At 44.3% G+C, this 17,635-nt stretch overlaps 1 protein-coding gene and 1 non-coding gene across 3 annotated transcripts in view; one reads left to right on the forward strand and one right to left on the reverse strand.

Annotated features, from left to right (window-relative positions):
- Window positions 1-17,635, forward strand: part of TUBGCP3 (tubulin gamma complex associated protein 3) — a 57,755-nt gene that overhangs the window by 30,984 nt on the left and 9,136 nt on the right. For both annotated transcript variants that reach the window (XM_038761978.1, XM_038761977.1), the window contains exons 10-16: window positions 882-1,014; window positions 2,423-2,589; window positions 4,999-5,109; window positions 5,675-5,783; window positions 7,371-7,560; window positions 12,960-13,095; window positions 14,826-14,894. In XM_038761978.1, the coding sequence (XP_038617906.1) occupies window positions 882-1,014; window positions 2,423-2,589; window positions 4,999-5,109; window positions 5,675-5,783; window positions 7,371-7,560; window positions 12,960-13,095; window positions 14,826-14,894 (915 nt within the window). The remainder of the gene's footprint in view (window positions 1-881; window positions 1,015-2,422; window positions 2,590-4,998; window positions 5,110-5,674; window positions 5,784-7,370; window positions 7,561-12,959; window positions 13,096-14,825; window positions 14,895-17,635) is intronic.
- On the reverse strand, window positions 14,463-14,600 carry LOC119941666. The gene has a single exon (XR_005455255.1). It is a non-coding gene; the product is annotated as a small nucleolar RNA SNORA7 (small nucleolar RNA).

Here is a 17,635-nt window from a genome sequence, read left to right on the forward strand (position 1 = left end):
CCAAGAGGGGAATGCCGTTCACATTTTGGAGCTGCTTCAGGCCATCTGCAACCTCCTGAACACCACTTAAAAATGAATCATTCCTTGGTGGCCTAAATTCCCTGTCTAGAGAGTTCTAGAGAAAGAGCCGGGGCCCAGAAGTCAGAGGACCTGGTTTCTGAGCCTAGCATTGCCACTTGCCTGCTGTGTGAGCGTGGATGAATCACTTGACTTCTCTGGACATCGGTTTCGTCATCTGGAAAATGGAGATCAAATAGGCGTTCTCCCTCCCCCTCAGACTGAGCCACAGCTGGGGAAGGGACAGAATCGGATCGGATTATCTTGTATATCATCTCGTCTTATGCCGTCAAGTTCCTCTTATCATGGCTCGATGGAAAGAGCCCGGGCTTTGGAGTCAGAGGTCGTGGATTCAAATCCTGGATCCGCCCACTGTCAGCTGTGTGACTTTGGGCAAGTCACGTAACTTCTCTGTGCCTCAGTTACCTCATCTGTAAAATGGGGATTAAGACTGTGAGCCCCACATAGGACAGCCTGATTACTTTGTGTCCTTCCCAGTGCTTAGAACAGTGCTTTACATGTAGTAAGTGCTTAATCAAATGCCATTATTATTATTATTATTAACCTGATGCTTAGTACAGTGGTTGGCACATAGTAAGCGCTTAACAAGTGCCACAATTCTTCTTCCTATTATCATCATTGTCATAGGTATTGTGGTCCCCCTAAAAAATACCGTCTTGTCCCTTTTCACTACGGCGATGAGTTTATTTCTGAGTAAAACCCAAGGTCAGTTTTTCTTGAAACCCGTAGCGTACGCGCCCGCGACAGTGGATTTGCTCTGGAAGCTTTCGTTTGAATATTTTTCTTTCCCTTTTTCTTTTTAGCTACAGCTTGAGGACGACCAGGGTGTCCATCTGGGACTCGAAAGTAGCTTAACCCTCCGCCGTCTCCTAGTCTGGACTTACGACCCCAAGATAAGGCTGAAAACACTGGCAGCACTGGTTGATCACTGTCAAGGTGCTTCTGTTTTTCGCCATTTACATTTACTCGCTTTCTTATATTTGACAACCCCTAAACTCCCCCTAAATTCTGATTGTAAGGGTTAGGAGTGTATTCAGATTGCAAGGGGAAGTAGTGCTTGGAGCCTCTACCTCTGACTCTCTGACTGGGTGTATTGTGCTAGCAGGAAGGAATTTGTTCATTTAATCGTATTTATTGAGCACTTACTGTGTACAGAGCACTGTACTAAGCGCTTGGAAAATACAATCTGAGTTAGCAGTCCGCAGTGGTTGTAATATTTGACAATACTTTAGAAAACTGCTAGAGTCGAGTACATTTATGCAACATAAAAATGCATGTACCAAATTTTTTTTTTAAAAAAAGAAGGAAGGATTTGTTGAGATTGCAGGATTTTTGCAGAACATTTCACATTTTAAACTGTCCCCTACAAAAGAAAATCTGCCTCTCAGAGGCTTTTAAATCAACCAGTCATTTCAATGACATGGATGCCTTCCCTGACTAAGCCCTCCTTTCCTCTTCTCCATCCATCCTCATGATTTGCTCCCTTTATTCATTCCCTCTCCCAACCCCGCAGCACTTATGTCCCTATCCGTCATTTATTTATTCCTATTAATATCTGCCTCCCCCTCTAGACTGTAAGCTCATTGTGGGCAGGGAGTGTGTCTGTTTCTTGTTATTTGGTACTCTCCCAAGCGCTTAGTACAGTGTTCTGCACACAGTAAGGGCTCAATAAGTATGACCGAGTGATTGAAAAACCGATTGAACGAATGAATGGATTTTTGAACCGCTTTAATTGTAAGATTTTATCATTGAAAAAAAGTTTTTGTCCCCAGAGGCAAGACCAGTAATAAACTGGTCAATCCACTCTGAGAAGGACTGTCCTATATACTTATGCATATATGTACATATCTGTAATTCCATTTATTTATATTATTGCCTGTTTACTTGTTTTGATGTGTGTACATATATCTATAATTCTTTTTATATTGGTGCAGTTGATGCCTGTTTACTTGTTTTGATGTGTGTACATATATCTATAATTCTTTTTATATTGGTGCTGTTGATGCCTGTTTACTTCTTTTGATGTCTGTCTCCCCGCTTCTAGACTGTGAGCCCGTTGCGGGCAGGGATTGTCTCTCTTGGTTGCTGAATTGTTCTTTCCAAGTGCTTATTACAGTGCTCGGTACACAGTAAGCGCTCAAATATGATTGAATACAGAGGAGTAAAAAATAAGCCTCACCAATCTTTACAGTGTGTTTTGCAAAGGGATGAAAAGTTAGTAACTGAAGTGTAAAATAATTGATTCCACTAATTTCACCATTATCTAGCAATTGAGTATTCAAGTAATCTCTTTTTGCCTCTTCTTCCATCTCCCCCCGTCTCTGTTCCTGTTTCCTTTCATCAGGAAGGAAAGGGGGTGAATTGGCATCAGCTGTGCACGCTTACACTAAGACAGGGGATCCATATATGAGATCCTTAGTGCAAAACATCCTCGGCCTTGTGGCTCATCCCGTTCTGAATTTCCTTTACCGTTGGATATACGATGGGGAGTTGGAAGACACGTACCATGAAGTAAGTGATGGATGACAGAATTTTAAGGCTTGTAATACTCATGATGAGGGTGATGGTGTTTGTTAAGCGCTTACTATGCGCCCAGCACTACACCGAGCTCTGGGGGTGGGTCCAGGCAAATTGGGCTGGATGTGGGGCTCACAGTTGCAATCCCCGTTTGACAGATGAGATAACTGAGGCCCAGAGAAGGGAAGAGAATTGCTCAAGGGCACACAGCAGATGAGTGGCGGAGCTGGGATTAGAACCCATGACCTTCTGACTCAGTCGTTGTCGTATTTATTGAGCGCTTAGTGTGTTCAGAACATCTAGATGTTGCCAACTTGTACTTCCCAAGCGCGTAGTACAGTGCTCTGCACACAGTAAGCGCTCAATAAATACGATTGAATGAATGAATGAATTATACTAAGAGCTTGGGAGAATATAAAACAGCAATAAACAATCACAGTCCCTGCCCACAACAAGCTTACAGCCTAGGGACAGATTCCCAGGTGTTCCCGTTGTCCTGATTTATATTTTGCAGGACATTCGGGGCCAATTTTTTGGCAGCAGAACATTTCAGTCGCCTTATTTCTCTTTCCCCTCAGCTCAGACCTTGAACGACAGTGGTCTGTTCAACGTCCTCCTGTAAAAGACCCAGCACAGCATAGCAGATGGAGCGTGGGCCCGGGAGTCAGAAGGTCATGGGTTCTAATCCTGGCTCCGCCATTTGTCTGCTGTGTGACCTCGGACAAGTCACTTCACTTCTCTGTGCCTCAGCTGTCAAATGAGGATTAAGACTCGGAGCCCCACGGGGGACAGGGACCGTGTCCAGCCTCATTACCTTGTATCGAACCCAATGCTTTGAACAGTGCCAGGCACGTAGTAAGCATTTAACAGACACCATTTAAAATATATATTTAGGTTGAACACAAACGTTAAGTAAATGCTGGTATCTAGAGGAAGAGCATCAGACATCCTTCTGCCCATTCCTGGACGCCTTGGTCAGAGTGGTGGTTTAGAGTTGCGCATTTCAATCTGATTTGTTTAGATGTACTATTTTTAGAAAATGGAACTAAGCTCAAAAACAATCCATTAATTTGCTTGAGTGGCCGCTGTGGTTCTGAATTTTCCCGGCTACGTTTAATCATAAGAAGCATTTCGTGGGTTTGTGTTAAATTTACTGTCTTTAATTGCCTGTGAGATCATCACCGGTTGTATTACAGGATGAGGTGAATCAAAGCACCTGATATTATATTCTTTTTTTTCCTTTTGCAGTTTTATTGATCATTTTGATTTACTTTATCGTAGCTCCCCCCGGCCAGGCTAAGTAATTTTGGTTTTGTGATTTTTATCGTGTGTACATTTACCGGAAGATTCCTGCTGGTGCCTTGAGACAAACTGAATTTGAAAATGCAGGATGGGGTTATTTCTTTGGAGTGCTTTGCCATCTCCTTGACCTCCGCATGTGCGTTGAGCTTTGAAAATCAAAATGGGGTAGAGTTCATTAAGGGAAGTTCTCAAATGAGAAAAAATCTCATGGAAAAGGATTTATAACAGAGAGAGAACGTTTGAAAAATAGGGAGGTGTTCCAGCTGGATTATTTTCCATCTCTTCTCACGCCAGATGTTTTCTCACCAAGAAGCAAGCTCATTGGAAGTAATAGTGACGGTCAATGGTATTTATTAAGCGCTTACTGTGTGCAGAGCACTGGACTAATCTCTTGGGGAGTCCAGTACAGTGGAGTTGGTAGGCACTATTCTTGCCCAGAAGGAGCTGAAAGTGTCGAAGTAGACTAGGCTGTATGTCAGCAGTCTGCATAAGAAAGCCCTTGTCAAAGAACTTTTGCAGATAAAATTTACTTTTCAAAGGAAGGGGTTCCATTTAAACTGTCATTAAAACATTCGTTTAACGTGGAAGTCTTAATTATAAAGTGTAAGAGTAGCCAGTGTCCATGCAGTCTATATGCATTCTGATTTTTTTTCCTCTCATTTCACAAGGCAAATAAGGCTAACTTGCACTGATGTTAAGAGAATGAAGGGTCAGTAAACAATACTGCGTGCCCACTGTTTGAATGTTTGCAGAATCTTTTGAACAATTCAGAGGGAGAGTTATTCTTTGCATTTCAATTTTTGTATTTTGGGGATTATCTTAGGGAGTTAGCAAGGTAAAGGTGAGCTTGCAGGACTAGTCGTTTTTGATCTTATGATAGAAATGAATAAAAGACTATACCACATAGGTATCACAATCACATTGGGAAATGTGATTGGGAGAAATTTGGTTCCTAAACAAAAGTGATTTCAATCGTTTTGCCAAAGTACTTATTAAATGGATTTTGCAGAAGTGGCTAGGTGTGTACTCGGGAGAGCTGGCGCGTGAACATATGAAATGATCAAATTTCTTGTTTCTCTAACGGAAGACTTCCCCCTTTAGTTCTTTGTAGCGTCGGATCCCACGGTTAAAATCGACCGACTGTGGCACGACAAATACACTCTGAGGAAATCAATGATCCCGTCCTTCATTACCACGGATCAGTCCAGAAAGGTATAGTCAAAAGGCCCTTTTTTGTGGTATTTAAGCGCTCACTGTGTGCCAGGCACTGTACTAAGCGCTGGGGTAGAATCAGGCTAATCAGGTTGCCCCCCCGTCCGAGCTCCCAGTCTTAATCCCCATTTTACAGCTGAGGTACCTGAGGCCCAGAGGAGGGAAGTGACGTGGCCAAAGCCAAACCACCGACAAGTGACGGAGTCAGGATGTGAGCCCAGATCCTCCGGCTCCCCTGCCCAGGCTCTTTCCACTAGACCATGCTGCTTCTCGTGTCCTCTGTCCTTTCAACTGCTTTGCTTGAAACAATTAGCCCTTTTAGCAAGGGGAAGGTGTGAGTTGTGCTGTGTTTTGGTTGAGTGTGAGCCAAAGTCTGTCAGCCTGGGAGTCGTCCAGTGGCCAAAATGAGTCACCATCAGGCCCGCACCCCAGAATCCCCCCACCTGCTCCGGAGCATATTCTTAATCGGTGAATTCACTCGAAGCAAAATGGACGGGTTGGCCATAGTCGAGGGGACCGTCTCCTTATAAAGCATAACTCCAGCTCTGTTTCGCCCTTCGTGCAGGTCCTCCTGATAGGGAAATCGATTAATTTCTTGCACCAGGTGTGTCACGACCAGACCCCCACAGCCAAGATGATAGCCGTCACAAAACCTGCGGAGTCTCCCAAAGACGGTAGGATGAACTCTAGCGTGTAATTCTTAATCCCTTCACTTTAGATCCGCCTCAGCTAATGATCCGTTCCTTTGGAAGCCTTTGATGTAGAAAATCACACAAGAGACCGATTATTGCCCTTTGAGATGTCTCTGTATTCATGGCATGCTGGTTTTTATATAAGAATTTTTTGAGGCAGGTTGATTAGTTGCCGTATGTGCGTTTAAGCCAATCCTGGCTTTTGCAACCGCAATTTTGAGTGTATTATTTTAGTTACCGTAGTATACTGCACTAAGACACCAGTTTTTTATGACTGTTTTTTCTCTAAAACTACCTGTCTTCAGCCGATTCTTACTCCAAGCCTGATTGATACTTTCACTGTATCAATCCTTCATTACCATTGCACCAAAAAGGTGATGGTTACCGTTTAAACCCGTTGTTTGGTAGGGACCATCTCTATATGTTGCCAACTTGTACTTCCCAAGTGCTTAGTACAGTGCTCTGCACACAGTAGGTGCTCAATAAATATGATTGATTGAATGAATGAGTTCCCTGTGAGATGCTAATGAACCATCCTCACTAACTTTCACCGAATCAATTCTTCATTAGCATTTCACCAGAAAGGTGATTGTAACTGTTTAAACCTCACCATTATCATAAATTTAACATTGCAAGTAAGTTTCCTGTACAATGCTAATGAACCACTGATGAGTGTGGATTATACAGGGCTTTGCCAATAGTTTTCAACAGTCACTGCCTGCTTTTCTTTGAAATTCGGGCAGCCTTCTCTTTGAGTGAAGTCACATCTCAGAACTCACCCTTCCAACAAGACCACTTTCTAGCCAAAGAGATGGTCCTGGTCAGAAGATGACACCCTAATCCCCCAGCAGGATTCTGTCATTTTACTATTTTATTGTTGGTCACAGTCTGAAGGTTGAGGAAAGAGTGAGTTGTAGCAGTGTGGTGAAGGTCGAACTGACAGGATTTGGTGATGGATGGAGTGCGTGGGTTGAATGAGAGCCGAGGATAATGCGAAGGTTACAGGCCTGCAAGATGCAGGGTGGTGGTGATGTCTACAGTGGTAGGGAAGTCACAGGGAGAACGGTATGGGTGGGAATATGAGTTTGCTTTTGGACATGGTTCGTTTGAGGTGTCAGCCACCTCCTGCCCAAGTAGAGATGCCCTGAGGGCAGGAGGAAATGTGAGACTGTAGAGAGGACCAGAGATCAGAATGGGAGATGTAGCGCTCAATAAATACGATTGAATGAATGAATGAATGAATGAATTTGGGAAACAGCTAGGCAGTAGCTGAAGCCACCGGAGCGATTGAGTCCTCCAGGGTGAGTTTTCTATAAGCGGGGTGTGTCAGATCAAACCCCCACTTCGTAAGAGAATTGCAGGTACCCTGATGGTCGTTGATCAACGAGGTTGCAGCAGATGAAACAGGGATGGCTTTTATCCTCACCATTTACTACTTCCAGTTCGGCGTCCCCCCAGCCAGCAAGGCAGGAAATTTTAAGAGCGTTTCCCCCGGCTCATATCGTGCTCTGACCGTTAGATGTTCTTAGTAAAGTGCAAATGAACTCTTTTCTTACGTTCTGATTGCAGCCGCAGACTTATTCACAGATTTGGAAAATGCATTTCAGGGAAAAATTGATGAAGCTTATTTTGAGACGAGCAAGTACCTCTTGGATGTTCTCAATAAAAAGTATAATTTACTGGATCATATGCAGGCAATGAGGCGATACTTGCTCTTGGGCCAAGGAGATTTTATACGGCACTTAATGGACCTGCTTAAGTAAGTAATACGATTGGATTATTTTAAGCTCATATTAAACGAGTCGGGTCTCCGGCATTATACATCATTTCCTATTCGCCTAAATTTTCAGTGATGTTGAATTATTAAAATTTACCCAGAGATTACATTTTTGAAATGTCTGTCGAAAATTAGCGGTTTTCTGGATGAAGGAAATTCATTAGAATTGGAAATCCTATAAAAGCGGATCATGCTTTATCATGTGTATTTGCCGTCCTGCCCAAAGCAGATTTGGTTAGTCAGGGAATTAAAATATGACTGAGCTGGCAATCCTTTTTTATATATATGTGTATTTGTGTGTGTGTGTGTGTGTGTGTGTGTGTGTGTGTATGTATATATACACACACACACACATAAAAAGGATTGCCAGCTCGGTTATATATATATATATATATATATATATATATATATATATATATATATATATATATATATGTATATGTATATATATATATATACACACACACACACATATATATGTATATATATATGTATATACACATATATATATACACATACATTATATATATACACTATATATACACACTATACTCTATATATGTATGTATAGTATAGTATATACTCTATATATGTATGTTTAGATAGATATATTTTTTTACTTCATATATATGTTTAGATATATATATTTTTAAAGTGCTTACTATGTGCCGGTCACTGTACTGAGCGGTGGGGTAGATACAAGGGAATCAGGTTAGGCACAGTCCATGTCCTACATGGGGCTCACAGTCTCAATGGAAAGAGCCCGGGGTTTGGAGTCAGTCGTCATCGGCTCAAATCCCGGCTCCGCCCCTAGTCAGCTGTGTGACTTTGGGCAAGTCACTTCACTTCTCTGGGCCTCCGTGACCTCATCTGTAAAATGGGGATTAAGGCTGTAAGCCCCACGAGGGACAACCTGATCACCTTGTAAACTCCCCAGCGCTTAGAACACTGCTTTGCACATAGTAAGTGCTTAAAAAATGCCATTAATCCCCATTTTACGGATGAGGTGACTGGGGCACAGAGAAGGCAAGTGACTTGCCCAAGGTCACGCAGCAGATGTGCGACAGAGCTGGAATTAGAACCCAGGTCTTTCTGATTCCCAGGCCCGGGCTGTATCCACTGAGCCACGCTGCTTCTCTTCTGGTGGCTTCGCCCACTCCATCCCCCCTGCCGACGTGTGGGGCAGACTCGGTGGGTGGGTGGGGGGATTCCAGAAGCCTCTGGGGTAATAATTAATGCCCAAGATCCCACAGCAGACAAGTAGTGGAGCCGGGATTACCGTACCTCGTTCTCGCCTGTCCCGCCATCGACCCCCGGCCCGCGTCCTCCCCTGGGCCTGGAATGCCCTCCCTCTGCCCATCCGCCAAGCTAGCTCTCTTCCTCCCTTCAAGGCCCTACTGAGAGCTCACCTCCTCCAGGAGGCCTTCCCAGACTGAGCCCCTTCCTTCCTCTCCCCCTCGTCCCCCTCTCCATCCCCCCCATCTTACCTCCTTCCCTTCCCCACAGCACCTGTATATATGTTTGTACATATTTATTACTCTATTTTGCTTGTACATATCTATTCTATTTATTTTATTTTGTTAGTACGTTTGGTTTTGTTCTCTGTCTCCCCCTTTTAGACTGTGAGCCCACTGTTGGGTCGGGACTGTCTCTATATGTTGCCAGTTTGTACTTCCCAAGCGCTTAGTACAGTGCTGTGCACATAGTAAGCGCTCAATAAATACGATTGATGAGGATTAGCACCCAGATCCTCTGACTCCCAGTGCCAGGCTCTTCCCATTAGGAGAGCTCCTTCTTGCATGCATGATTGTGCGCGTGTGATGTACGCAGGCAGAGTCCTCTCCCCCAGCCGACGTCTAGCTAGATCGGGGCCTGGCTACGTACCAGATTGGGGCGCAGTGCTATGGTTTTGGGGGCAGTGCCCTCCCTCCAGGGGCTCGACTCGTGCGGGTCCCAAATAAATCCTCTGGTGGCTCGGGTGATGTTGACGGCATTTATTAAGCGCTTACTACGTGCAAAGCACTGTTCTAAGACCTGGGGAGGTTACAAGGTGCTCAGGTTGTCCCACGGGGGGCTCACAGTCAATCCCCATTTTACAGATGAGGTAACTGAGGCCCAGAGAAGTTAACTGAGCTGCCCAAAGTCACACAGCTGACAATTGGCGGAGCCGGAATTTGAACCCCTGACCGCTGACTCCAAAGCTTCTGCTCTTTCCCCGAGCCACGCTGCGAGGACACCCGAAGCGGCCTAACAGACTTCAAGCTCAGTTGCTGATTTGTCCTTCCCAAGCGCTTAGTACAGTGCTCTGCACACAGTAAGCGCTCAATAAATACAATTGAATGAATGAATGAATGGAAGCTCAGAAGCTTTAGGGCGCCCGCTTATATCCTGAGGAAATAGGTGGGTGTGAGAGAGCCACACTGTCGGACCCACTCCATTTAATAATAATAATAATGATGATGATGATGGCGTTTATTAAGCGCTTACTATGTGCAGAGCACTGTTCTAAGCGCTGGGGAGGTTACAAGGTGATCAGGTTGTCCCACACGGGACTCAGTCTTAATCCCCATTTTACAGATGAGGTACTGAGGCACAGAGAAGTTAAGTGACTTGCCCAAAGTCACACAGCTGACAATTGGCGGAGCCAGGATTTGAACCCATGACCCGTGACTCCAAAGCCCGGGCTCTTTCCACCGAGCCACGCTGTTTCTCTGAAACAGCGAGCTGCTGTTGAACGGCAAGCCATGAGCTCATCAAAGAAGACATTAGCTACTCCCGTCAAAAACAGCTTCGACTGGCCGGCCACTGTTTTGGCAAGTAGTAACGGCGCTGTCCTTTGAAACGAAAGGAAGTGTTCCGCCGCAAAAGAACCAAACACAAGCGGCAAGATCAATGTCCTTTTCGACGCAAGTGTGGTGATGAAAGTTTGTAGAAGTCGATTGTCCTTTGATGTTGGACTTTTAAGACATTAGCGAAAAAGCAGATTTAGACTGCACATGCTCTGTCGGCGGTCTATTCAGAAATCTCCCGAAAGCCCCTAAAATAGAGTGATTTAGACCTTGTCTCCCCCTTTTAGACTGTGAGCCCACTGTTGGGTCGGGACTGTCTCTATATGTTGCCAACTTGTACTTCCCAAGCGCTTAGTACAGTGCTGTGCACACAGTAAGCGCTCAATAAATACGATTGATTGATTGATTTCCTCAGCGCTAAAGCCCCCCTTTTAGATTGTGAGCCCACTGTTGGGTCGGGACTGTCTCTATATGTTGCCAACTTGTACTTCCCAAGCGCTTAGTACAGTGCTCTGCACACAGTAAGCACTCAATAAATACGATTGATTGATTGATTTCCTCAGCGCTAAAGCAGATGCAATGCAAAAGTTTCCATTTGGAGGTTATATAACTGGAATCATTCTATAAACAATATCAGTAGTCGTAATAAAATAATTTAATATTAACCAGTCAACTTGAAAAGGGCTTTTGACTTTGGCATATACAAGTCAATCAACTTCAGATTGCGTTCTTCCTGAATTGGAAGGAATTCAGTTTGTACATAGCTATTCTATTTATTTTATTTTGTTAGTATGTTTGGTTTTGTTCTCTGTCTCCCCTTTTCAGACTGTGAGCCCACTGTTGGGTAGGGACTGTCTCTATATGTTGCCAACTTGGACTTCCCAAGCGCTTAGTCCAGTGCTGTGCACACAGTAAGCGCTCAATAAATACAATTGATTGATTAAGAGATCTGTGATTCTAAGCTACCTTTTAGGAACCGTCAGTCTACAGTTCCTCGCTTTCTCTTCCATTTTGCTGCCATATTTCTAGTTGGATGTTTCGATGGGAATCTTGGGATTTGGCATTAGGAGGTGTAATTGAAGGGGAAAGAATAGTCCCCAGGCCTGGAAGGCAGAAGGACCTGGATTCTAATCCTGGCTCCGCCACTCGTCTTGACCTTGGGCAAGTCACTCCACTGTTCTAGGCCTCGGTTCTTTCATATGTGAAATGAGGATGAAGACTGAAAGCTCCAAGTGGGACAGAGACTGTGTCCAACCTGATTAGCTCCTGTCTACTCCTGCGCTCAGTACAGTGTCCCGGGTCTACCACCCTTCTGCTGTGTGACCTTGGGCAAGTCGTTTCACTTCTCCGGGCCACAGTTCCCTCATCTGTAAAATGGGGATGAAGATTGTGAGCCCCCCTGTGGGATAGGGATTGGGGTCCAACCTGATTAGCTTTTGTCTACCCCAGTGTTGAGAACAATGCCTCACATACTATTATTATCACTGTTATCATTTTTCGTGGGGCTCCGAGAGGAGAGGAAAAATGCAAGTTCATTCAGTGGAAATACTGTGTAGCTCAGAGGTAACCACACTGGTAACTCCTGACCCTTTTAGACTGTGAGCCCACTGTTGGGTAGGGACTGTCTCTATATGTTGCCAATTTGTACTTCCCAAGCGCTTAGTACAGTGCTCTGCACACAGTAAGCGCTCAATAAATACGATTGATGATGATGAACCATTTTCGATCCTTTTGACTTCAGCATTTCCCCTCCCCGCCCCCCTTCAGACAAGTTCCTGGAAAATGCACTTTGCATCTAGTCACCGATGCAGCTAGTGGCTTCCCATCAATTTTTGTCCCTACCCCTAAAAGTGACCCTCCAAGCTAGGCCCTTTTCACCAATCTGTCAGTCATTTCTGTTGAGCACTTAATGTGTACAGAGCCCTGTACTAAGCACTACTTGGGAGAGAACAGAATAACAAAAGTGCAGGCACATTCCTTGCCCACAAAGAGCTTACAGTCTCGGGGGGGGGGGGAGACAGACATGAATAGAAATAAATACATGTGACAGATGTGGACATAAGTGCTGTGGGGCGGGGAGGGGGTGAATAAAGGGAGCAAGTCAGGGTGACGCAGAAGGGAGTGGGAGAAGAGGAAAGGAGGGCTTAGCCAGGGAAGGCTTCTGGGAGGAGATGTGCCTAATGTGGTTTTATGATGGTTTTTAATAACCTTCCTAAAAAAGCTGCACATTTATGTACATATCTCTAATTTACTTATATTAATTTCTGTCTCTCCCTCTAGACTGTAAGCTCATTATGGTCATGGAGTATGTCTGCTTATTATATTGTACTCTCCCAAGTGTTTAGAACAGTGCTGTGCACACAGTAGGCACTCAATAAATATGAATGAATGTAAAAAGCCTGCCTTTTGGTGGCAGAGGGAAGAAAGGGGTTGGGGAACGCTGCTAATCATCACACTCTGCCTAATCGGGGCCTGATGGCTTAGGAGCTCCTATGGTGGATGCCCGGTGCTTGGTTGTAAGTTCTCCCTCGTCACCCCGTGTCCGCCTTTGCCACCGTCCAGAAGGCTGACCGTTTCTCTGGTCTGTTTTAGGCCCGAACTGGCCCGGCCAGCGACCACCCTGTACCAGCATAACCTGACGGGAATCCTGGAAACAGCCGTCAGGGCCACCAACGCCCAGTTTGACAGCCCGGAGATCCTCAAGCGGCTGGACGTTAGACTTCTGGAGGTTCGTAACCCGTCTCTAACGTTGAACGGCGCTTCTCATTGCCATTGTTATTAATTATTATTTGTGTGGCCCCGAAAGGAGAGGAAAAACTTAAGTTCATTCTGTGGAAATACTGCGTTGCTCAGAGGTGGTCAAATTGGTGACTCTTGAGCCCATTCTCGGTCCTTTTGACTTTGGCATTATCCCTCCCCTGCCTCCCATAACCCGTCTGTAAGTGGAATGGCACTTCTCCATCAAAATACCCGAGCCAACGTCTGGTGCTAAGTTAATAATAATAATGGCATTTATTAAGCGCTTACTATGTGCAAAGCACTGTTCTAAGCACTGGGGAGGTTACAAGGTGATCAGGTTGTCCCACAGGGGGGCTCACAGTCTTAATCCCCATTTTTTAGATGAGGTAACTGAGGCACAGAGAAGTTAAGTGACTTGCCCAAAGTCACACAGTTGACAATTAATAATAATGCTGGCATTTGTTAAGCGCTTACTATGTACAAAGCACCGTTCTAAGCGCTGGGGAGGTTACAAGGTGATCAGGTTGTCCCACGGGGGGCTCACAGTCTTAATCCCCATTTTACAGATGAGGTAACTGAGGCATAGAGAAGTTAAGTGACTTGTCCGAAGTCACACAGCTGACAATTGGCAGAGCCGGGATTTGAACCCATGACCACTGACTCCAAAGGCCCTGCTCTTTCCACTGAGCCACGCTGCTTCGTTTTGTGTACGAGCAGAGTAAATCTGGTGGGGGAGAGTGAGGGGATGAGTGAAGGTGGGATGACTCAATTGGGTCTGGAAAAGCGTTGTAAGGCGGAACCGATTTTGTCATAGGAACGATGTTATCATTGCGGGATTGGTTCCCGGCTCATGGTGGGAATCTCCACTTTTACCAAAATTCCCAAGAATCGAAGCAGCGAGTTGTAAGAGAAGTAGCGTGATGTGGTGGCTAGAGCACGAGCCTGGGAATCAGAGGATCACGGGTCCTAATCCCAGCTCCACCACTTGTCTACTCCGTGGCCTTGGGCAAGTCGCTTCACTTCTCCGGGCCTCAGTTTCCTCATCTATGGCGATTGAGACTGTGAGCCCTACGTGGAACAGGGACTGGATATCCACGCCAGTGCCTGCCACGTAATGGGTGCTTAACAAATTTCTTGTCTTATGCCGTCGAGTCGTTTCCGACCCGTCGCGAAGCCACGGACACATCTCTCCCAGAAAGCCCCGCTGTCCATCTGCATGAGTTTTGGTAGTGGATCCATAGGGTTTTCTTGGGCAAAATCCGAAAGTGGTTGACCATTGTCGCCCTCCAAGCAGTAAACTGGAGTTTCCGCCCTCGACTCTCCCATGCCGCTGCTGCCCAGCACGCCTGAATTTTGACTTGTAGCAGATTGCCTGCCACTCGCCAGCCACTGGCCAAGCTAGGAAAGGAATGCGTATGCCTCTGCTTGACTCTCCTTCCCGTAGCCAAGACTGGCAGAGTCCTGGAAACTCTCCAGGTGCCATCCTGAGAGGGGTGCTTAACAAATACCATCATCATTATTATTATTATTATTATTACTCTGGCTCTGAAAGGTAGGGGTGACCCCATTCCGATTTAGTTGACATCTGTAAAATGAACCTGCTGTTGTACAAATTGTAAAAGTTGTGGTCGAACGGTAAACGTTCTTGTCTTTTGGGCCCCAGGCGACTTTTTCAGCAGCGTCCGTCCTGTTCGTAAGGGTGACGTTTTTTCTCGCCAGGTATCTCCGGGAGACACTGGATGGGACGTCTTCAGCCTAGACTATCACGTTGATGGGCCGATTGCAACCGTAAGCTCCTTTTATTCATTCGGGTAGCATTTATAACCCTTTCGATGGTGAAATTTGCGGTTCTTTTCAAATGATCTTTTCACTGTGGAATTGGGGAATAAAGCGATGATCTGGCATCTGGTCTTGGCTAAAATTTCCATTTCTTTAAATTATTAATGCGGGCTAAATGGCCCATTATTTAAAGCATTCTTTTTAGATAAATCACATTCCCTTGTAGATGTCAGCATTTTAGCTTAATAAATGAATTGGTCATTATTCTTACTACTTGGGGGTAAGCTGTAGGGGCTGTAGATTCTGTTTTTAAGGAAATAGTATTGCTCTAAAATTTAAAAAGTATTTATTTGAACAGATGAGGAAAATCATCCTTTTAATATGCTTTTGTCAAAGGAAAAGAATGGTCCTTTTTCTCTAACAAGTATCCAAGAGTAAAAATTGGCCTCGCAGATTTGTCTTCTCAAGGATACGTAAAGGGATCATCATCATCATCATCAATCGTATTTATTGAGCGCTTACTATGTGCAGAGCACTGTACTAAGCGCTTGGGAAGTACAAATTGGCAACATATAGAGACAGTCCCTACCCAACAGTGGGCTCACAGTCTAAAAGGGGGATAGTCTTCTTCCCGTACCTTTTTCTATTCTTCACAGGCTGCATTCTCAGGATGTGACCTTTCATCACTTAGGTTCAAAAATGAGTCTGATTTTGACTGTTTAACATCCTCATTGGAAGACACTCATTGTCATTCTTTATTACACTTCTAATGAGAGGTGTTACCAGATATTATTTAAAAGGCAAAAATTTCCGATGTCCTTAAATTTGAGTTTGGAGCTTCATCTCAGACTGTAGTCATTCTCCATAATATTGAACTAAAACGTGCAACTTGTGGTAAACATTTCATTTCAAACATTTTTTTTGTTCTAAAATTTTTAGAAAATGCAAGCATTCATAAGTGCATTATTTTAACCAATTTTTCTCGTCGGGATTTATATATATATTTTTGGGTACAAAAGATTTCATATTAATTCAGTCCATGATATTTTTTCCCCTTATAGTTTTTAAGCTAACTTGATTCTGGGGAATAATTAAATGTTACCCTTGGCTTCATAATGACCCCATGATATGAAATATTAGAACAATTAAAGTATAGATGTTTTTAAGAAAGAAAAAGAAGTTATGTTAAGAAAGAAAAAGAAGTTATGGTTTTAATAACTGTGAAAATGTGTGAGTCATTTTCTATGCCAAGACAGTCCTCCTCTCTCATATTTCTTCCCCTTGTTAAAATTAGAAAATGGTCATTGAAGGATGATCTAGTTTTGTAATGTTACCGTGTTTAATATTTAATAGCAAGTACGGGGATCAATTTGGATTTTAAACCCATCCGGATCATTGTGCTGTAGCATTGGGTAGGAAAAAGGAGAAAATCGGGTGCTGGGAGAGAAAGTATTTCTGGGGAGCCAGGAGAGAAAGTATTCCTGCTGTGAAACAGCATCCCCATTTGGAAGCAGATGATTCTCTTTACGTTTAAAAAAAAAATCTCTGCGTAAAAGTGCTTATAAGAGTGCTTGGCACATAGTAAGCGCTTAATAAATGCCATCATTATTATTATGATTATTATTCTAAAAGGCACAGTTCCTGCCAATTTGCTTGTAACTCCCCCCGCACCTCCCATACCAGTGCTCAGTACAGTCGTTGGCACATAGTAAGTGCTTAACAAATACCATAATTATTATCAATAACCTTACAGTCTAGTAGATTTCTATTATCATTATCAGACTGAGCCCCTTCCTTCCTCTCCCCCTCATCCCCCCTCCATCCCCCCATCTTACCTCCTTCCCTTCCCCACAGCACCTGTATATATGTATATATGTTTGTACATATTTATTACTCTATTTATTTTACTTGTACATATCTATTCCATTTATTTTATTTTGTTAGTATGTTTGGTTTTGTTCTCTGTCTCCCCCTTTTAGACTGTGAGCCCACTGTTGGGTAGGGACTGTCTCTATATGTTGCCAATTTGTACTTCCCAAGCGCTTAGTACAGTGCTCTGCACATAGTAAGCGCTCAATAAATACGATTGATGATGATGATGATGATGATGCTCCGTTTTCCAGGGAAAGGGAGAGGGCAGTGAAGTACAGTCCCCGCAAACCATAGATAATGAACAGAATAGCACCTCAGTCCTTAGCACTTATTAAAAATGTCCATCCAAATGCGAGCCGTCTGTCAGTGGAGGCATCCACAGATGGGTACACTTTTTAAAATGGGAAGACAGAATAGCAATAGGAGCGTCTATTGGTGCCCATTGCCAATGCCAGGGTGTTTTGAGGTGCATTTTAGGTCCATTTACAGCAGAAGCGGGCACCTCGTGGTCTCAAAGCGGTACCTGTGTCCACTTCATAGAATGGCCCCAGTGGCTCTTCAGCCGGGGCAGAACAAGCCACCGACCAGAGAAACGGAAATATCTTTCCGCTGTGGACACTCTACCCTAAGACATCCAGGAAAGCGTTGAGAGGTTGCAGTACCTTTCTCCTTGTGTGTGCTCCTTGAACATTTGAACATTATGTTGCCAATTTGTACTTCCCAAGCGCTTAGTACAGTGCTCTGCACATAGTAAGCACTCAAGCAATGCGATTGATGATGATGATGAACGACACTCTGTCCATCGCTGTCCAGGACATGACGATGAAGGATAAGTACCGGATGAGAGAGAGGAGGAGATTTAGTTAACATCGACAATT

The sequence above is a fragment of the Tachyglossus aculeatus genome, chromosome 20 (genome assembly GCF_015852505.1).
Source record: "Tachyglossus aculeatus isolate mTacAcu1 chromosome 20, mTacAcu1.pri, whole genome shotgun sequence".
In the NCBI taxonomy this organism is placed as follows: domain Eukaryota; kingdom Metazoa; phylum Chordata; class Mammalia; order Monotremata; family Tachyglossidae; genus Tachyglossus; species Tachyglossus aculeatus.